General features: G+C 56.1%; 3 protein-coding genes across 9 annotated transcripts; 2 read left to right on the top strand and 1 right to left on the bottom strand.

Moving 5' to 3' along the window:
• Positions 1–1,484: 1,484 nt before the first annotated feature.
• On the bottom strand, positions 1,485–15,672 carry TTLL9 (tubulin tyrosine ligase like 9). 6 transcript variants are annotated; one of them, XR_014949609.1, is made up of 4 exons: positions 6,006–11,110; positions 2,604–3,889; positions 1,649–1,711; positions 1,485–1,566 (listed from the first exon to the last, which is right to left on the bottom strand). XR_014949609.1 is itself a non-coding variant. In XM_085557838.1 (4 exons), the coding sequence occupies exons 1-3, from the start codon at positions 5,781–5,783 to the stop codon at positions 1,658–1,660; spliced, it is 558 nt and encodes a 185-aa protein (XP_085413964.1). In that variant the 3' UTR covers positions 1,485–1,566; positions 1,649–1,657. The 6 variants fall into 6 exon arrangements, 2 of the variants coding, with proteins under 2 accessions (XP_085413964.1, XP_085413963.1); XM_085557838.1 differs by lacking the exon at positions 6,006–11,110 and adding an exon at positions 5,466–5,783 and having other exon boundaries at positions 3,704–3,889; XR_014949607.1 differs by adding an exon at positions 15,562–15,672 and having other exon boundaries at positions 1,485–3,889; positions 6,006–15,116.
• DUSP15 (dual specificity phosphatase 15) lies at positions 5,649–12,374 on the top strand. Its single transcript, XM_021527380.4, has 7 exons — positions 5,649–5,921; positions 7,440–7,473; positions 9,366–9,448; positions 9,893–9,942; positions 10,567–10,641; positions 11,107–11,278; positions 11,450–12,374. Exons 1-7 carry the CDS (start codon positions 5,901–5,903, stop codon positions 11,660–11,662), a joined length of 648 nt encoding a protein of 215 aa, XP_021383055.2. The 5' UTR covers positions 5,649–5,900; the 3' UTR covers positions 11,663–12,374.
• Positions 15,085–18,353, top strand: LOC110468994 (interferon regulatory factor 4). Of its 2 annotated transcripts, none has more exons than XM_085557811.1 (8): positions 15,085–15,432; positions 15,961–16,150; positions 16,322–16,362; positions 16,611–16,734; positions 17,025–17,126; positions 17,208–17,603; positions 17,700–17,834; positions 17,915–18,353. In XM_085557811.1, the coding sequence occupies exons 1-7, from the start codon at positions 15,259–15,261 to the stop codon at positions 17,801–17,803; spliced, it is 1,131 nt and encodes a 376-aa protein (XP_085413937.1). In that variant the 5' UTR covers positions 15,085–15,258; the 3' UTR covers positions 17,804–17,834; positions 17,915–18,353. The 2 variants fall into 2 exon arrangements, with proteins under 2 accessions (XP_085413937.1, XP_077643133.1); XM_077787007.2 differs by having other exon boundaries at positions 15,104–15,432; positions 17,716–17,834.
• The last annotated feature ends 180 nt before the right edge of the window (positions 18,354–18,533 follow it).

The raw sequence follows: 18,533 nt of genomic DNA on the forward strand, positions 1-18,533 counted from the left end.
CCCAGATAACCCACTTTGACAAAGTGTTATTGCATCAGATAAAGGAAAAGGCATATAAGAAGCAGATCCTGCAGAGGTGGGCTAAGGTTTTTGTGACATGCCAATTTCCTCCATCCCTATAAGGCACAGCTTCATGTGACAGAGTAACCCTCCACCCCAAAGGGAGGTATCGAGGCATTTCCCCTAAGACTGAACACATATAACCCATGGAAGTCTTTGTTGTGTGTGGGCACCTAATGGATGAAGACTGTGACCATCATGCAGACCACAGACATTGAAACTGCAGTGATGAAATCTCATTACTGGATCCATGGGTGGTGATATTTTTTCCTCTCCCCTGCCTTTTGTTGTTCTTTCTTTCTCTTATGTTTCCACTTCATTTTACTTTTATATTTTTATAGAAAATAATCAAAACAGCTGTATGCTTCTTTTTCTTTTAATTTGTTTTAAAACAAGCCTGCCCTATATATGTACATTGGTCATTCAGTGTAATTTCACCCTAATTCTCCCCAAGAGATGTATTAACAAGAACCTCAGTTACCACTCAAGGGTGAGTGCTAACACCCATCCCTGGAAGTGACCAAGGCCAGGTTGGATGGGGTTTGGAGCAACCTGGGATAGTGGAAGGTGTCCCTGCCCACGGCAGGGGGCTTGGAACAAGATCTTCACGTCACCATGTCTTAAACCTTGGCACACCCTCCCCCAAGGGTAGGGTACTCTGCACCCGCTACTCTGGAAAGGCTTTTGATCATTTAGAGCGAGTGTGAACCCTGCTGAACTTTCAGAAAGCGAACTGATGGATTTTTCTGTCTCCTAAACCATCAAATTGAGGCGGCATAACTTTTGGGAAGATGTGTTAATCAAATGAAAGCTATCAAACTCAATACAGCAGCAAGTGTGACACGTTGAAAATCAAATAGTTCTCTCCCGTGAATCACCCTGTCCTTACATTCTGTGAACCCAAGGAAGAAGAAAGGCTGCCAAAACTCAACCACTAACAGTAAAACCAGGAGTGACATTTCAGCTTTGTTCTGAGCTGATTTGTCAAACTGACATTTCCAGTGATCTGATGACACCAGTTTTCCAATGAAAAAGGACTGGAGAGAGACAGGGTGACAGCAGCAGCGACAGGCCAGCCGAGTCCTGTAGGTGTTTGCAGGAGTTGGAAGTGACAAGGTTCATCTGATGCATCTAATACCAAGCAGTAGAACTGCACAGTCTCTTTCTTACCCTGCTGGAATCTTAGAAAATCCTGAGTTGCAAGGGACCTACAAGGATCTAAGTCCAACTCCTGGCCCTGTGCATGATCAACCAAAGAATATATAGTATAAATATATTATAACATATGCATATGTTTTATGTATATATGTAACCCAGTTGCTGCCTAGTGTTAGATGTACCTGAGATTGGATGTTTTTATATAAATATGTACACAAAGTGTAAAAAATCAGATCCCAAAAGAAATATCCATCCATTTGGAAAAATCCATTGTAAAAAGCTTTATTGTTAACCTGGAGAATGGTGAAGAGTATGGCAGGAGGTCATCATGGGAGAACAGGCCAAGCACTGGCAGAAGGAGAGGATGAAAAAAGAGCAAATGAACAAAATGCCTGTTGGATATTCCCAAAGAAAAGACAGTCATTCTCACCTTCTTCAGTCAATTATACATTTCAGTTTTCAGGAACATTCCCCCACCTTGTGACTTGCCAACCTACAGATGGGAGAGCAGACTTAGTGGCTTTAATGTTAGCATTTCCTGCAGTTTCCCAGAACTTCAGTGCAGAAGACCTGCATAACCTGATTCATCAGCTGCTCGTGTGCAAGCGTGTTTATTTAAGGTTATGGGGGCAGGGAGATTCAACAAAAACCCCCTCATGTTTGTGTTTGGAGGATTCCTGGAGGAAAGGCAGAGCAGGCAGCCTATGGGGAACTCCCACAGCACCAAATAAACAAACTCTGTCACACGTTTCCAGAAATATACGTAACGCAACATATGTTGTTGGGAATTTTAAGTCCCATTTAAAATTTGTGTATGTTACAGAAGAACTTAATTAAACAGGGAAGACAAAAAAGGTGTTGGAGAACCATGCAAAATGAGCAGAAAAATCTTGAAGGCAAATCTATGCAAAATATTGCATAGAAGAGGGTGAGGAGTGGCCCAGATAAGGCAACCAAGGAGCACAGCTCCCACACTGCTGCCCAGGTCCAGCTTCCTCCAGCCCAGGATGTGGCACTGGGCACATCCTGACCTACAACTGCCTATTGAGTGTGGGAGTGGGCAACCCAGGACATCACAACACAGGGCTGCTCCAGAACACAGAGCAACAGAAGGAGTAACATGGAGTTTATTTTTACTTGCCTGCAAGTTTTGAGGTCAACCACAATCTATTTAAGTTGTTGGTATAATTTCAGTAATCACAGGCTTTTCATATATCCTTATTTACTGTGTTCTGGTTATTTACCATGTTAATTGAGGTTGTGGGGCAGAAAATCAGTTTAATGTAAGGGTTTTGTTGCCAATTAACATTTCCCATTTGTAGAGTTAGATAATCAATAGCTGCTATCCTCCTGGTTGTAATTCACGAGTTAGTTTGCATAATTACCTCCCAGTTATTTCTCACAAGGGTAAGACAAATCCTCCTGTCCCAGCCTCCTCACCAGACCTGCTGCACAAAACAGAGGAACTGCTCACTTGCAGGGGTGTGTTTTTAATTATGCATCACAGCACAACACTTAGGATGTTAAATGGCTTGAGTCGTCTGGCACGGGCAAGGCATTTCTCAGTGTCACATTATATTGTCAGGATTTCTAAAGCAAATACAATTTTTCCTTAACCCCCAGATCACTGGCTGAAGTGGAAGCTGCTGTGTTCAGCGTAGCTCCATGTTTGTTCAGGGGGACAAACATGACTCAAAGCATAAGGCTGCCCTTCTCTACCTGTAGGGCAGGGAGAAGTTCATGCCAACCAAGTCCACCCCACCTTGTGCTCCAGACTGGTAATGGATAGCCCTTCCTGGAAGAGTTCAAGGCCGGACTGGACTTGGGTTTGAGCAACCTGGTCTAGTGGATGTTGTCTCTGCCCATGGCATGGGGATAGAAAGACATTAACTTTAAGATCCCTTGTAACAAACCAAACCATTCTGGGTTTCTGTGATGACGGAGCCTTCCATAATCTCTTCACAGTCTCAGGCTGGAATTCCACCCAGTAAGTTTACACCAGACTTGACATCTAACACAATGGGATTTCCCTAAATCCAAATAGCTCCATCTTTGGGGGCTGCCCTAATGCTCGTTAACCAGAAGCCAAATTAGCCACCTGTCCTGCACACGCCACCTTCTTGCACACCTGCAGCTGAACTGAAAGATTTCAGAGCATGAACTCAGCCAGAACCCCACAGTCAGAACCCCTGGGAGCACAGTCTGTTCCTCCACACAGAACTTTGCACTTCATACCTTTACCACTGAATTAACTTTGGTTCTACAAATAAACAGAGCTGACTTTTGGCAGCTGAAATAAACTCTTACACAAGAAGCAGTGTTTTGGTGGTACATGTTGATCAGAAACCTGGCCAGGAGCACTGCTGCTCCATGTTACCTTGCTCTGCCCAATTCTTCCTGCGGGTTTCCTGCATATTTTCCTCTCCCCCTGAAGAACGAAGGCATCCATTCATCTCTCACTTTCCTTGGGAGAGCACACACTTACCAGTATCATGACCCAAATGATGCCAGGGTTCTTGCAAAATTCTTCCACAAACAAATAGTACTCTGAAGGCATTTTCAGGGTCTTCAGAATAAAGGCACGTTTTCTTGCCTCAGGCTTCCCCGCTTCCCTTTCTAACTGCTTCTGAAACCTCTTCAGATCCTTTGCTAAGCAGCTGTTCTGACTCAGCTGGGTAGGAAGAGAAATACAAGATTCAGCACAACAAATGCTCCCACAGTATGACTTGCTTTAATTGCCCTTGAGAAGCTTCTGGGGATCAACTGCACCTCATATTCTGAGAGGAAAAATAAATAAATATAGATACCACTGATAACTGCTTTTTCTTTGTGGAGGAAGAGGATCGACTTCAATTTTTGTCTCTCTGCATGAGCACTAGGGGCTAGGACAGGGCAAGTATTACAGTACACGTTCCACCATTCCTGCTGTAGCTTTCCTGTGCAGCCAGCATCCCCCTCTCCAGGGCAGGCAAGCGCCCACAGTGACCCTGCAGCAGCTCAGCCACAGCACTCCTGAACCACTGCCCGTCAACCCAGCATTACAAATCACCCTCCACAGAGTCACAGACTGGTTTGGGTTGGGAGGGACCTTAAAAGTTCATCCTATTCCATCCCCTTTCCATGGGCAGGCACACCTTCCACTAGACCTGGCTGTTCAAATGCCATGTCTGGTGAGGGCTGAGGCTCCCAGTGGGATCACATCCTGCTCAGCCACTGTGCTGCAGGAGACATTGGCCAGGAGAGGACTGGGCTGTAGGTGTTTGTACATTGGAATGGGCTGCCCAGAGAGGTGCTGGAATCACCCTCCCTGGAGGTGTTTAAGGAAAAACTGGAGTAGCACCCAGTCCATTGGTCTGGCTGACAAGGTGGCGCTCAGTCATAAGTTGGACTCCACGATCTCAGAAGTCTTTTCCAACCTAATTAATTCTATTATGCCTGTGGCATCTAAACCTACCCATAGATACCAGCCATACTCCCATACACAGTGGGAAGTTTGGGGAGGGGGGCGGAGGGGGCACAAAGAGCATATGGGGCTTAATATATTGCCCCGGGGACATGGAGGAGCTGGGATACAGAGCTGGGAACCCGCCAGGAGCCCCCCGGGCACCCCCCGGGCCCCGCTCCGAGCTAGGCCCGACCCCCGACCCGCGACCCCCGCCCGTCCCCATGGCAACCGCGCCGCCGGCCGCCAGGGGGCGCTCTCGGCACCGCAGCCCCGCAGCGCCGGCCCGGCCCGAGCCCCCCGCGACCCCCGGCCCGGCCCCGAGACCCCCGGCCCGAGCCCCCCGAGACCCCCGGCCCGAGCCCCCCGCGACCCCCGGCCTGACCCGAGACCCCCGGCCCGAGACCCCCGAGACCCCCGGCCCGACCCGAGACCCCCGGCCTGACCCGGCCCCGCGACCCCCGGCCTGGGGCCCCTGCGGGCCGGCGGCGACAGGCAGGGCGGGGGAGCCCTCAGCCGGGCTGGGGAGCCCTCAGCCCTGCCCCTCCTGCGGCCCTGCGAAGTCCCCAGGACAACTCCTGCAGCCTCCCGGGCAGGGTATAAGGATCCTGCGGCACCTGGCTGCAGGTGGGCACGGGCAGGGGTGGGCTTGGAGCGGGCAGGGCAGGGCAGGGAGGAGTGTGGTGCAGGCAGGGGTGGGCACGCTGCGGGCAGGGCAGGGATAGGTATGGTGCATGCAGGGGTGGGCATGGCGTGGGCAGGGGTGGGCATCCTGCCGGGCGCTTCGCCGCGTGGCCGCACAGACCTTCCTTGATGGAGTAGGACAAAGGTTTTGTTCTTCTCCCAACAGTGCAGCCTTGTGCGGCCGCGGGCAGCGGCGACAGGCAGCAGCCAGCGCGGCCCCGTGCTCCCACGCCACGGCGCAGGGGGGGAGCCTCTCCTCCTTTGTCTGCTCCCGGCCAGGCAGCGGCCGGTGCGCGGCAGCGCCGGAGCAGCCGGGGAAGGGCCTCGGCAGCAGCGGCGGAGGACGGCGGCCGCGGTCCCCCCTGCCCCGGCACAGCCACCGGCCCGGCCTCGCCGCGCTGGGAACGAGCAGCGAGCCCGGGGGAGCCAAGCTCTTCATGACGGGAACCCGACCAGGCAGCGCGGACGGCAGCTGCGCCCGGGGACGGGGAGGACGGCAGCATTGGGGACAAGGACACCCGCGCCCCGTCCCCACCCCCGGCGCCCGCCGTCGGCCATGGGGAACGGCATGAGCCAGGTAAAGGGGAGCGCTGGGGCGGCTGCTCTGCGGCTCGGTCGTGCCCGGGCGGCTCGTCCGGTGCTGGAGCTGGGAGCCCCTTACCTGGCAGCTGCCTCTGCCGTGCCAAGCGGCGTTTCACCTGCCGGCACCGGGCTCGGCTGGTTGTTTGTTTGTCTGCCGGCAGAGCACACCGGAGGTGAAACAGGCAGGGACACTGCGCTGGGACAGCTGACAGCTGCCCGGGGAGGGGTGGAGGGAAGGGGTCACAGCGAGTTCCTTCAAGGAAGGGGGGAACTTTTCCCAATACCTTTAATCCCAAGGAACCAGCCACAAGCACACACTGTAAGCCCTGTATGACCCCGAGCCTGGTGGTCCCGCACCCCCTGTTCAGCGGGGCTGGGCTGTGCATGGGGCTCGGCACCACAGAGCAGAGGGGATGGGCACTATTCTATTTATGTGCTGCCCCGTTTTCTCCTCTGAGGAGCGGGTCAGCAGGGTGCTGGGGACAGGCACATGCTGTTTATTCATGGTTCAGTGTCCTGCCCTTGGGAGCTGCCCTTGCTAACTGGCGCTCTCCCACCCGCTCCTCTCAGTGCCGCAGCTGTGAGTTAAAGGCACCCTGTCGATAGGAAATTGATCTAAAATCACAGGAATCACAGAAAAACCCCACTTCTTTAAGCTGTTCAATCGAGAAAAACGTTTCCAAATGTGAGCAGTGAGACAAGTGTGAGTCCAGCTGTGCTGGTGAAAATCACTTCCACCCGCCCTGGGCACCAAATATTGCTGCAGGGAGAAACTGGCAGAGAACTGGCTTGATACAGGATTGAACTCACTGCCCAGGCTGGGAGTGAAGGAGAATATAAAATAGCTCTGGCTGACAAGGTTTGCAAGATGTCCTGCTTCTACATCTGCAGTGCTGTTAACAGAGGCCTTGTCAAGTAATTATCTTTTCATCATGAGAAGTGGAATTTCCATAGGGAAATGAGCTGAAAGCATGGTGTCCAGAGCAATCTGTGCCTGAGCTGTGAGAAATGGGCTTCCTGCAGTGTAGAGTGAGGGGAGTGCAGCTCAGGGCTGGGAGGGGGACAGCTACACTCCCTAGAAGCTTCTCTGTGCCTGTTGCTTTCCCATCCTTCGAGCAGCAGGGCTTCCACAGGTCACGGGTATAGTCCAAGGCTGTACAAAGGTGTATGCAACTTGCTGAGCTCAGGTAATAAACCCCAATGGAGGCCTAATTGATGATAAACAAGAGGAGCAATAAAAAAATCCATGTCTGGCTCCCAGCACCCATGAGAGTGCAGTGCCAGGGCTACATCCAGCCCCACATCCTGGATGCCAGGGCAGTGGCAGCCCTGGGAATGCACAGGTCCAGCTGCCCTGGCACCGTCCCTGCCCTGGGGCTGGCAATGGTCATGTCAATGCCAGAACTGTGTTCCCTCCAGCCAAGGTCAGCGCTTCCCAGCGTGGGTTCCAGCACAGTGGGTACCACAGCACAGGGTCACTGCTCACACTGCCGCTTCCCCTTGTGTCCCACAGATCCTTCCTGGCCTCTACCTTGGGAACTTCGTTGGTAAGTGGAACCCAGCTGCTGCAGAGAGTGGGTTTGCTTGAGCTGGTGTCTCCCTGCCTGCAAATGCTGCCTGACATCCTGCCTGCACCCACCACCCTGCCTGTGCCCACGATTCTGCCTGCACCCACAGCCTGCTCTGCTGTCACCCAGCTTGGGTTGGCAGTAGTGGGAGTGAAAACACTGTGGGAAAGGCAAGGCAGAGACCCCTGTCTTTGCATGGTTTCTTTATTTAACAGCTGTCGTGAGCTCTTGGGATGCTTGGGGGAAAGGAGCCAAAGAGGAAATATGGATCCTGTGCCAGCAGCAGAGGAGCTGGTGGTGCCACATGGGTGCAAGGGAGCGGGACTGGGGCACTTCAGTCAGTCAGCACTTCCCCAGTGTTGCACCTGTAGAAGAGGCCAGAGAGGGCTGCCCACCCTCAAGAGGCAATTTCCCAGAGGCATAGTTACCCCTTCTCACACCAAGTCACTATTTTAAGGAATTTTCATTGTCAGGGGACAGTTAATGACCAAGTGTCAGCATCTGCCATGACAAACGAGCATTTATGAGTACTCCTGCCTCTCTGATTGTCTCCTTTGCCAGCCTGATTCCTGCTGTAAGCACTGCACAAGTTTAAAACCACTGGTGTGAATTGCTAAGGAAATGTCACTGGCGTGGCAGCCCTGTTCTCCCTTTGCCCCATGGAGCACTTCGGGTTGGGCTGGGGGAGCTGTGGCTTGCTGGGAGCAGAGGGACAAGGGCACCCAGCTGCCAGGTTCATCAGGGGGGTTCCTGTGAGCAGCCTCTGCTGTGGGGCCTGGGTGTGATGACATCCAAGCACTCCTCATCACTCTGCCAAGCAATCCAGGGTGACAAGATCCTAGGCCTGCAACATTAAGCTCACAGAGGCATCTCCTCCAACTGGAAGTTTTTCCAGCCTCAGTGAGCCTTGATTTCAGTGTCACCACTTGCTGTCACTGCCTGCTGAGGCGGATGGGAAGATGGCAGGTGTGTGAGTCCTCATCTCCCTCCCCAAACAGAGTGCAGCTTCCCTGCAGAGCACCTCCCTTGAGACTCACTCCTATTAAAATTCACATCATACCGTTAGCACTTCCCGGGCTGGATTCCTGAGCCAAGGTTTTACACCACGTGAAAGTTTAGAAACCCAAAAGAATGAGATGGGGAAATGTTTCCCCTCCTCTCTGGCCACACTTGCTGCATCTGCTGGTTGTGGCATGAAAGGGAGACATTTGGAAGCTGCTCAGCAAGACAAGCACGCTCCCCTCCCTGTGCACCAACTGCTGTGCTGGACCAGAGGCCAGGATCACATCCAGAATGTTGAAGCATTGGTGAGAGGCAGAGCATTGCCCCAAACAGCCAAGGACACCCCATTTCTGTCCACACAGCTGCAGAGAGAACAGACCAGAGAGCAGCAAGTCACTGCTCAGGTGTTTTCTACAGAAAATCAGAGTTGATATAAATTGCTGCAGCTCCACTTCCATAGTTCATAAGATGAAGCAGTTCTCTCAGGCTGCAGCAAGTTCCAGTGCTGTGTGTGTGTCTGATCAAGGAGATGTGGGCAGGGCATGTCTCCTCCCAAAGTGGGGACAAGTACGGGCAGGAGGGACACAGCCTGCTGACCCAGAGTGTTTCTGTGCAAATGTGAATGTTTCAACTAGCATGAGCAGCAGGGAGGAGGGATCATGGAGAGGCCTCTGTTTTGGGATCATGGGATTGGCATTCCAGCTTTCCATGTTTGCCCATGTCTGCATTGCTGCATGTGGGGGTGGGATGCAGTCGATCTTCTGGAGCAAGGCTCTGTGTGCTGGCTGGCTGTAGAAGCAGGGTGGGAGCACTGTGGGAAGAGAAGGGTAGGAAATAAATACATGTTGATGTCTAGTTTTATCCTTCAGATGCCAAAGACCTGGAGCAGCTAAGCAGGAACAAGATCACTCACATTGTTTCGATCCACGAATCCCCCCAGCCCTTGCTAAAGGTAGGGTCCTGCACCAGATGTCACCCTGTAGATTCCTGCAGCTCCTTCCATGCTGCATCTTCCTTCCCCCTCTGAGAATCCTATGGCATGTACACCTCTCCCTGGTCACTGATCCCAGAGGGGCTGGGTGGCCCCCTGACATGGGAAATTGGCTGTCATGTGACTATAACCCGACCTTGAACACTGACGGGAAATAATTTCCAGTTCTCCAGACTCCTCTTGTTTCCCGTCCTCTCCCACGAGCTGCTGGTGTCCACTTGCTCTGCCCTTCACCCCAGGGAGAGTGTGGCCCCATCCCCATGCTGGGGGGATGCTGTGTGGGGGAAGCAAAACCTTGTAGGCAGCTGTGGGCGAGGAGCAAAGGTACTGCCAGCCCTGCTCTGACCATGTGTGACACCCTGGCTGCAGTGCCTGAGCTTCTCCTCTTCCTATTCTGTCTTCCAGGACATTACCTACCTCCGCATCCCCCTGCCTGACACCCCTGAAGCCAACATGTGAGTACCCTGGGCACGGTGAGGATGTGCAGGGAGGTAGGAGGGTGACCAGAGGTGAGGGTTCACAGCTTCTCAAGCCCTCCATTGTGCTCCAACTCCCTCCAGCTCCTCAAGCACAATGACCCACAGGCTGGAGATGTGATGCCACAGTGCAGGGGACCACCCCTGGACCCCAAGAGCATCCCAGTTCAGTGACTGCTGGGAGGGTGTGAGCCCTGGGGTGAGGTGAGGGGCAGCCACTCCACAGCACCCATGGAGAGGGGCAGTAAGTGTCCCCCCAGGAAGTGTGTGGGGAAGGGAGAGCACATAAAGGGTAGGGAGCCAGCCAAGGGCACAGGCATGGCTGGAGATTCAAGCAGCAAGCGTCCCATTGCCCCAGCATGAGTCACACAAGTCACAGGGCAGCCCCGTGCATCCCCAGCACAGTGTCCCCTTCTGTGTCCCCAGCACAGAATGAGCTGGCAAATCCACCTTTCCTTGGGAACAAACAGCACTGAGCTGTTCAGGTCTCAGCAGTGGCTGGAAGATCCCCTAAAACAAACATACAGGGCTGTTCTGCCTGCAGCTAAAAATGCTGTTCCACCCCTGAAGTTCTTATTCTGTCTGGTTTATTTTTCCTGCTAGCAAGAGGCACTTCAAGGAATGCATCAGTTTTATCCATCAGTGTCGCCTTCGTGGAGGGAACTGCCTCGTCCACTGGTAATGCTTCTTGCCCTGAGCCTGCTGCTGTGTCCCCCCAGCTCAGCAGATACAGCCCCCAGCCCCTCACTTTAGCTGCAACCCCTGATCAAAGCCAGCCTGTACCACAAGGCTCTGTGCCAGTGGACCCACCCAGGATCCACCCTTGGATGTGGCTTGTGACTCAAACCCAGCGGGATCCAGGCAGTCCTGGAGCCGGGGCAGCTTTTTGCTGCAGCTGAGTGTGCGGGATGAGCAGGGTTTGGGGCAGGCAGCCAGGCAGTGGCTGCTGCTCCCATTCCCTGTAGAGGAGTGGGTATTTATAGGCACTGATATCCAGGACCTTGGAAGGTCTCAGGCCTCTGGGAGAGCAAGTCCTTGGAGAAGAAGAACTGAAATATCCGAGGCACAGGGGTGGAGGAAGAGGCAAGCATTGGGGCCACGGTGTGCCACTAACACCAGCCCTTCTGCACTTTCCCTTGCCAGCCTTGCTGGCATCTCCCGCAGTACCACCGTGGTCGTTGCCTATGTCATGGTTGTCACGGAGCTGAGCTGCCAGGAGGTGCTGGATGCCATCCGAACCATCCGGCCCGTCGCCAACCCCAACCCCGGCTTCAGGCAGCAGCTCTCCGAGTTCAGCGGCAGCGCAGCCCGCAAGGTGGGACAAGCCTCTGCCACCTGTGCCCTGCCCCGTGGCTCAGCCTGCCATGGGTCTCAGAGCAAGGACAAGTCCTGAGGGGATTTAATTTCTTCCCTGCTCCCTTTGCTAGCAGGCTTGGACCTACCCTTGTAAACCAGCACTATATTTTACTTCTCGCTCCTTCCCCAGGTCCGCAGGCACCTGAAGCAGAAGTATGGGATGTCCCCTTTCAATGACGAGGAAGAAATAAAGGCCTTGCTGCCAGCAGGGAGAGAAGGAACGTCCAGGACAGAGGGAGCTGTGCAAGGACTGGTCCCAAGAACCAGAGACATGAGGAGCACAAGTCCCTTCCTGCTGAGGGTGAAGAGGACGTTCTCCTGCATCCCGGCTTGTCTGAAGTGACTCAAGCCAAGGGAGAGCAGTGAGCATCACCCAACAGCCTGGGAGAGATGAAGGAGATGCAATACAGTGGGACAGGGAGCGCTGGGCAGGAACCTGCACAAAGCCCAGCTCCTTCTTCTCTTCTAGGGTGGGAACGTGCCACTCGCTCTCTGGGCAGGTTTCATGGATGCTGTTGGGCTTTGCAGCACATGCTGGGCTCATCTTCCTCACATTCAGTGTGCTGGGGACACAGACCTCTGTCCCTGGGTCACTGCAGGCTCCTGCTTGGGGCAGAACACAGAGGGGGTCTCTTCTGCCACAGGCCAGTACCCAGGTTGCCAGCAGCAGCTTTAGCACTTGGGTACCCGCTGCATGGCCTCAGGGTGCACAGGAGAGCCGGTGCTCCCCTCAGCGGTTTTCCCACCAGCAGCACAAGCTCCCAGCGTCCAGGTGGCTGAAGAGCAGGGACACACCAGTGTGCCAGCAGGTAATGCCACCACACAGGCTTCCAGGCAAGGGTCCAGCTCCAGACTGGCCAAGCACAAGCCCTGAGCAAGCACTGTAGCTTTAGGAATCCATTGCACCCCATTCCCACCTATCCCAGGGCACAATCTGTAGCAGGTGGGAACCAAGCATTTAACCTGGCCAGACCTCACTAGAGCAGAGCCTTAAGCCATTTTGCTTAAAGACTTTATATGTTCCCCAATAATAAATACCTTTCTCTGTGGTCTGACTCTCCTGTGATGGCCAGGTTGAAACAGGGATGCCAAAGGGGAAGGTCCCAGCATGGCACCAGTCTGGAGCTGCTGCTGGCCACTCTCTGGAGTGGGCTGGGGACACTGGCATGCCCAGACTGCTGCCTTGTGGCAAGGTGACAAGGGAGGCCAGAAATGTGAGTGCCAGGGCAGGGCTCACTGGGGACAAGCACTGCTCCAGGAGAGGTTGGGAGCAGCAAGTGGGAGCTCACCTGGAGCCTGTTTCACTGTAGCCTCTCCACTCACTGGATCCAGGAGCACGAGGTCCAGGAGTCTACTGGCTCCTCCAGCTGCTGGGAGTCTGGCACCAGCTGACTATCACAAGCTCCAGACCTGTCCCATTTACACCTTTTCCTAGAGCAGAGTCCCAGGTGGGAAAAATTCTGAGGATGCCCAGCTGGGTCATCAGCATTGCCCCTGTTGGGACTCGGAGCAGGTTTCTGGGGTCCCTCTCATCCCTGCCCCCTTTCTTCTATGGGGAAGGGATCCCCCAGGAGACAAAGCTTCAAGACCAGGGTTCCTTCCTGCTGCCAGCATCTGCCTGCTGAGCTGGGTGCTGCCTTGGGGTGACCCAGGCAGATTGAGAGTTCCACCCTCTCTGGGTAGATCCTGAGCAAACTGAATAACCAGGGGTGCATCGTCCTTCACTGCTCCTGCACCATCTGCCATGGGAGCCCACTCTCCTTCCAGGTCCTTCAGGCTCCTCTACCCATGCCCTTTGCCTCAGGCCAGGCTCTCCAGCAGCTCAGGCCAGGCTGCTCAGCACCCAGCAGGGTGGAAGCCCTGCAGCCCAGGATCACACATCTGGGATAGATGTGTGCCCCATGCACAGATGCACCCTCTCACACTAGGACACCTTATGCCCAAGGTGTTTACACCCAGAGATTCCCCTGTTCCCACTGTAAACCACACAGGGACCTCCAGCTCAGCTCCACAGCACAGCAGAATGTATTTATTTTGGCAGATCTGTTTTACAGTGCTTGGAAAATCCCAGACAAGGGCAGGGTTAGCTATGAGTTAATGTTTGACTGCCTTTTGAAGCTCATTTTGGCATGACAAGTTTAAGGGTTAAGCAGCTTCACTTTCCCCGGGAAGGGAGAAGCTGGTGAGGAATACAGTGGGAATCCGGCTCCTGAGCGTCCTCGCTGATGCCCGGGTAATTAGATCCCGCGGGTCCTGCGTCACCAGGCGCTGCCACAGCACATGAAATCCCCGGCCGGCCGATCAAACTGATCCCGGCGGGCCGGGCTGACAAACGAGCCGGCGGCTGCGATTATCTCCCGGCCTTGGATGTAATCAGCGAGGCCACCGGGAGGATGTGCAGTGACTCCTTGCCATAGCACTGCTTCCCAAGGCAGAAAGGGGAGATGTGGATTCTCTGTCGGTCAGTTCCCAGGCCCCTTTCCTAGAACACGGCCCTACAGCTCACCCAGATGGAGGGCACAGGTGGTGCCTGGGCTTCACTGTGCAACAAAGGGGTCGCGGGCAGGCTCAATAAGGAGAGAAAACTCCTGCCGGTGGGGCTCGCTCACGTACCCCGTGCGGCCCCATGTGCCCTCTGTGCCACGTGGCTGTGCCCTGTCCTCACATCCTCTGGGAAAGCCCAGGACTGGGCTCTCTGCCACTGATTATTCATTTGGAGACTTTGCAGCTCCAGTAGCTCTCAGGAACTTCGCTTCTCCTCTCGGCCGGAGGTGACTTTCTCTGACTCAGAGCAGGAAAGGAGACCTTGGTGACTGCAAAAGAAGACTTGGGGGGCAGCAGCCGGGCAGAGGAGCAGGGTTTCCCTGCACAGCGACATGAAACTCTGCAGCAGTGATAGAGGAACCGACACCGTTGTCACCTCAGGGTGGCCCAGTGACTCAGCCCGTGCCCTGCTGGGGCCAATGGGGCGCTGGTGCAGGGTGTGTCCCACCCCGGTCCCGGCAGCCCTTGGCACAGCTCACCCACCCATTTCCCGTTCGACTCAGCATCCAGAGCCCCACGAGGCAGGTGTTAGCATTAGGGCAGAGGAGAGATTTCAGAGATGGGGACATGTGACTGTTCCCACCACCCTGAAAACCCCGTGCTCTTCCCGCAGCTCCTTGCAGCTCCCCACACCCATGGATGAGCAGCTGGTCCCATGGGAGGACGCAGCCCCTGGAGCTGGAACGTGTCCGGCTGGGTCCCCAGTGCAGGAAGTAAAGGGAGTAGGGTCCCTCGTCCCCTTCGGGGAGCATGTGGGAGACCTGACAGTTTTAGAGTAAGCATTTGGGAGGGGTGCAGGAGAGTTCCGTGTGCCTTCTGGGGCCTTTTCCCCTCTCCCGGGGATGCAATGTGCCTGCCCCTCTCCCGCGAGTGCAGGGTGACTGTTGAGAAACACACCTAGTGCAGGTATCTCGGTATGTAAATTACCAGTGCGAGCTGCACATTGTGTTCTGCACGGCAGGAAAAGGCTGGAGCCCCAGGCAAGAGCCGGCAATGGGCGCCCACCCTTTGCCTAACAAAGGACACTTCCCAGAGTGGGGGTCAATCACCCAGAGCCTCTGCAGGAGCCAGTGAACAACGGGAAGAGAGTAAAATCACCACTGGCGTACATGGGTGCACACATTGTGAGGGTCTGAAACCTCGGGGATGCCTTTGTCGGGGGTCCCTCCCAGAGGCACCAGCTCCAGCTCTTCCCATTGCTGTAACCGTCAATTACGACATCACTTTTTCCTGAACACGGATGACTGACGCTGCTGCGTGGGGAAAAGCGGAGCAGAAAAAAAAAATTTAAGAACCGTCCCCCCTCCCCGCCTTGGGGCAGCCAGAACCTGCGTCTTGTGCCAGGAAAGGGAAAGTGAAAGCTGGAGCCGCTTTCGGTTTCGCCGCCGGGCCGCGATGGCGGAGCCGGGGTCGCCCATGCGGCTGAAGGAGTGGCTGATCGCGCAGATCGACAGCGGCCGGTACCCGGGGCTGCGCTGGGAGAACCGGCACCGAACGCTCTTCCGCATCCCCTGGAAGCACGCCGCCAAGCAGGACTACCGGCAGCAGGAGGATGCTGCGCTCTTCAAGGTATCCCGGGCTCCCCGCGGTCCCCACCCGGCCCTGGGGATGGCCCCCGGGCTCCGTGTGCCCTCCCGGGGCTCCCCACCGCCCGGGGCTCCGCACCGCCCAGCTCCGTGCGCACCCGGAGCCGCTCACCCAGCTCTGTGCAGCCCAGCTCCGTGTGCCCTCCCGGGGCTCCCCACCGCCCGGGGCTCCGCACCGCCCAGCTCCGTGCGCACCCGGAGCCGCTCACCCAGCTCTGTGCAGCCCAGCTCCATGGGCACCTCCAGGGCTCTCCGTTGCCTGGCTCTGTGCGCAGCGCCAGGACCGGCTCCGTGCACACCCCTGGCACACACCGCCCAGCTCCGTGCACGCTCCCGGAGCTCCCGGTGTGCTCCCCTGCCACCCCGCAACCCCCCCAGCTCCCCGCAGTCCCCCAGGACACACACACCGCCCCGGCTCCCCGTCCCCACCGTGCTGGACCCCCTTGGACAGCCGAGCCGGGGGTCAGGTTGTGGCAAACCCCCACAGAACAGGGCACCCTCTGTCCCTCAGGCTTGGGCCATCTACAAGGGGAAGTACCACGAAGGGACGGACAAGGCCGACCCCTCCACCTGGAAAACGCGGCTGCGCTGCGCTCTCAACAAGAGCACCGACTTCCAGGAGGTACCCGAGCGGAGCCAGCTGGACATCTCCGAGCCTTACAAGGTGTACCAGATCGTGACCGAGAGAGCCTGTGGTGCAGGTGTGTTCCTGCCGTCCCTCCTCCTGTGCCAGATGTGGGGCTGATACCTGAACGATGCCCTTTCTCCCCACTCCTTTTCCTCTCTGGGTGTCCCGGGACAGCCAGCTGCCTTCCCTGGGGCTGTTCCTGCTGTTTGCCAGGGGTTTACCTATTCTTTCTTGCTCTCTGCAGAGGACAATGACACACAATCCCCAGGCAGTGAGGACCAGCAGGTGAGCCTGCCCTGTGCCATCCAGGCAGGGGAGAAGGTGGGACCCTCAAATCCCCCCCTCACCCATCAGCTGCTGCCCTGCTTGCACACTGACTGCATTTGTCCCGTGGGGCATCAGAAAGGGTCCCCTGTGCCACGCACTGCCAGGCAGGGGATCTGCTGGCTTTTGGGGTCCGTAGTAGAGGAAGGAGCTGGCTCAGGATCCCCCACTGCCCGCTCAGCCCTCACCAAGGCTGCTCCTACCACCAGGGCAGCACTCCAAGGAGTCCAAAGAAGGAGGAAAGCCAGGACATGCTGGAGAGTGTCCACAGCCCATGGAGACATGCCTACGTGTCTCCACAGCACCGGGTCTCTGGTCACCCAACTGATCAAGGTGAGGAGGGTCCCTCTCGGTGGGATGGGGTGGGGGCAGGGAGTGCACTCTTTTGCCAGGATCCTGCTCTCCTGTCACTCATGCAGACAACACTTGTGGGGATTGAGGTAGGTGCTGAGGATTCCCACCCTACCACAGCAAAGCCATACACTTAGGGGATATGATGAGACCCAGTAATGAGCCAACACGGTGGGACATGTGGGCCCAGGGTCTTGGGCCAGGAGAGTGCCTGGGAGCCCTTGGGGTAACTGTCCATGTCCTTTTACCACCTCATCTCTGCCCTGGTCCAGGGTGCCTTGTGAGGGGAGTCTTCTATGGCTGGAGCCCAATCCATGGCCAGCTTCTGCCCGGACCCCAGTCCTACCTCCCTGTGGAGGATGTCAACAATTCAGGTAAGAGCCGTGTTGCAGGCAATGTCCTGGGTAACCCCACCAGCCCAGACTGCCCATGAACCGACCCTCCCTTTGCCCCAGACTGCTGGCTCCACATCCGCCTGTACTACTGCGATGTGCTGGTGAAGGAGGTGACCACCCGCACGGCCGAGGGCTGCCGCATCACCACCAGCATCGTGCCGGCCGACAGCGAGCACCTCTACGGTCCCTCCTGCATGGAGCAGATAAAATTCCCCCCGCCGCAGGTGCTCAGCAGCCATGGCCATGTGGCCTGCATGACTGACGTGCTGGAGCGGCTCTTGCCCCACCTGGAGCGTGGGGTGCTGCTGTGGGTAGCACCTGAGGGGGTCTTCATGAAGCGCCAGTGCCAGGGCAGGGTGTACTGGAACGGGCCATTGGCCCCACACAAGAACTGGCCCAACAAGCTGGAGAGGGAGAAGACCTACAAGCTGCTGGACACCCAGCAGTACATACAGCGTAAGTCCCTGTGAGACCCTGCTCCCCTCGGGAAGAGGGGCAGGTCCTGCTCTGCTGTAGCTGATGGGGCTGTGAGCACCCTGTGTCCCCTGACAGGGTTGGTGTCTTGCAGAGGTGCGGGAGTACCTGAGCAACGGGCAGCTCCTGCCTCAGTACCAGATCTACCTGTGCTTTGGGGAGGAATACCCCACCAGAGATGAGCATCCCTTCCAGAAGCTCATCATGGCTCACGTGAGTAGCCAGGCACAGGGACCATTGCAAGGCAGGGACACGGACCTGTGCCCATCCTCTGTCGTTCTGTGCCTCCACAGGTGGAGCCAGTGTTCGCTCGGGAGCTCTTCCATCACGCCCAGCGCTTGAGGCCGACACTGCTCTGCAATTCCCCCCAGCCCTGTTCCCCTGGCACCTCCAGCCATGTTCTCCATGTCCTCAAACAGCTCTGCCAGCCCTGAACTGGGTGGGAGAGGTGACCCCAGTTGCCAGAGTGGGAGGCTCTGAGCCCCATGGCTGCATTCCAGCTGCATGTCCCAAGGCAGGGTGCTCAATGTATGGGACCAGACAAGGACAGATGTTAGCTGGGTGGGCAGGTGTTGCTGCCCCTGTGATTGCTGTATTTATTGCCCAGGAGTCTGCCAGGTGGGGTTTGTTATGTGCCTATTCAGCAATCCAGGGCAGACCTGGCCCTGTCCTTGCAACTTATGCTGCCAGGACTCGTTGTTACAAACCTTAGAAATAAAGGTTGTGTTTTCATATGGGTGTTGGGGGCTGGCTCTCGGGTGAGGGGCTGATGCTGGTCCAAGCGGGAGCACAGGTGGCTGGGGAAGCTGAGTCCAGACAGAGCCTCATGTGAGCAAAGCCCCAGCCACAGAGTGAGACAACCCCTGCCCCAGCACTGGCTCCAGACCTGTCCTGCCCCTTGTCCCAGCCCCT

Source organism: Lonchura striata, chromosome 20 (assembly GCF_050655825.1).
Source record: "Lonchura striata isolate lonStrDom1 chromosome 20, ASM5065582v1, whole genome shotgun sequence".
Classification (NCBI taxonomy): Eukaryota; Metazoa; Chordata; class Aves; order Passeriformes; family Estrildidae; genus Lonchura; species Lonchura striata.

Bases quoted from the DNA above. Each gene is read 5' to 3' on its own strand.
- DUSP15 (XM_021527380.4), top strand. From the start codon at position 5,901: ATGGGGAACGGCATGAGCCAG. The intron at 9,943-10,566 runs GTGAGTACCCTG...TTTTCCTGCTAG, and splicing joins GACACCCCTGAAGCCAACAT to CAAGAGGCACTTCAAGGAAT. The intron at 10,642-11,106 runs GTAATGCTTCTT...TTCCCTTGCCAG, and splicing joins GGGAACTGCCTCGTCCACTG to CCTTGCTGGCATCTCCCGCA.
- TTLL9 (XM_085557837.1), bottom strand. From the start codon at position 5,783: ATGAAGAGCTTGGCTCCCCCGGGCTCGCTGCTCGTTCCCAGCGCGGCG. The intron at 3,890-5,465 runs GTCTGTGCGGCC...CTTCCTACCCAG, and splicing joins GTCCTACTCCATCAAGGAAG to CTGAGTCAGAACAGCTGCTT. The intron at 1,567-3,703 runs GTAAGTGTGTGC...TCCTTCTGCCAG, and splicing joins TCATTTGGGTCATGATACTG to TGCTTGGCCTGTTCTCCCAT.
- LOC110468994 (XM_077787007.2), top strand. From the start codon at position 15,259: ATGGCGGAGCCGGGGTCGCCCATGCGGCTGAAGGAGTGGCTGATCGCG. The intron at 16,363-16,610 runs GTGAGCCTGCCC...TCCTACCACCAG, and splicing joins CAGGCAGTGAGGACCAGCAG to GGCAGCACTCCAAGGAGTCC. The intron at 16,735-17,024 runs GTGAGGAGGGTC...GCCCTGGTCCAG, and splicing joins TGGTCACCCAACTGATCAAG to GGTGCCTTGTGAGGGGAGTC.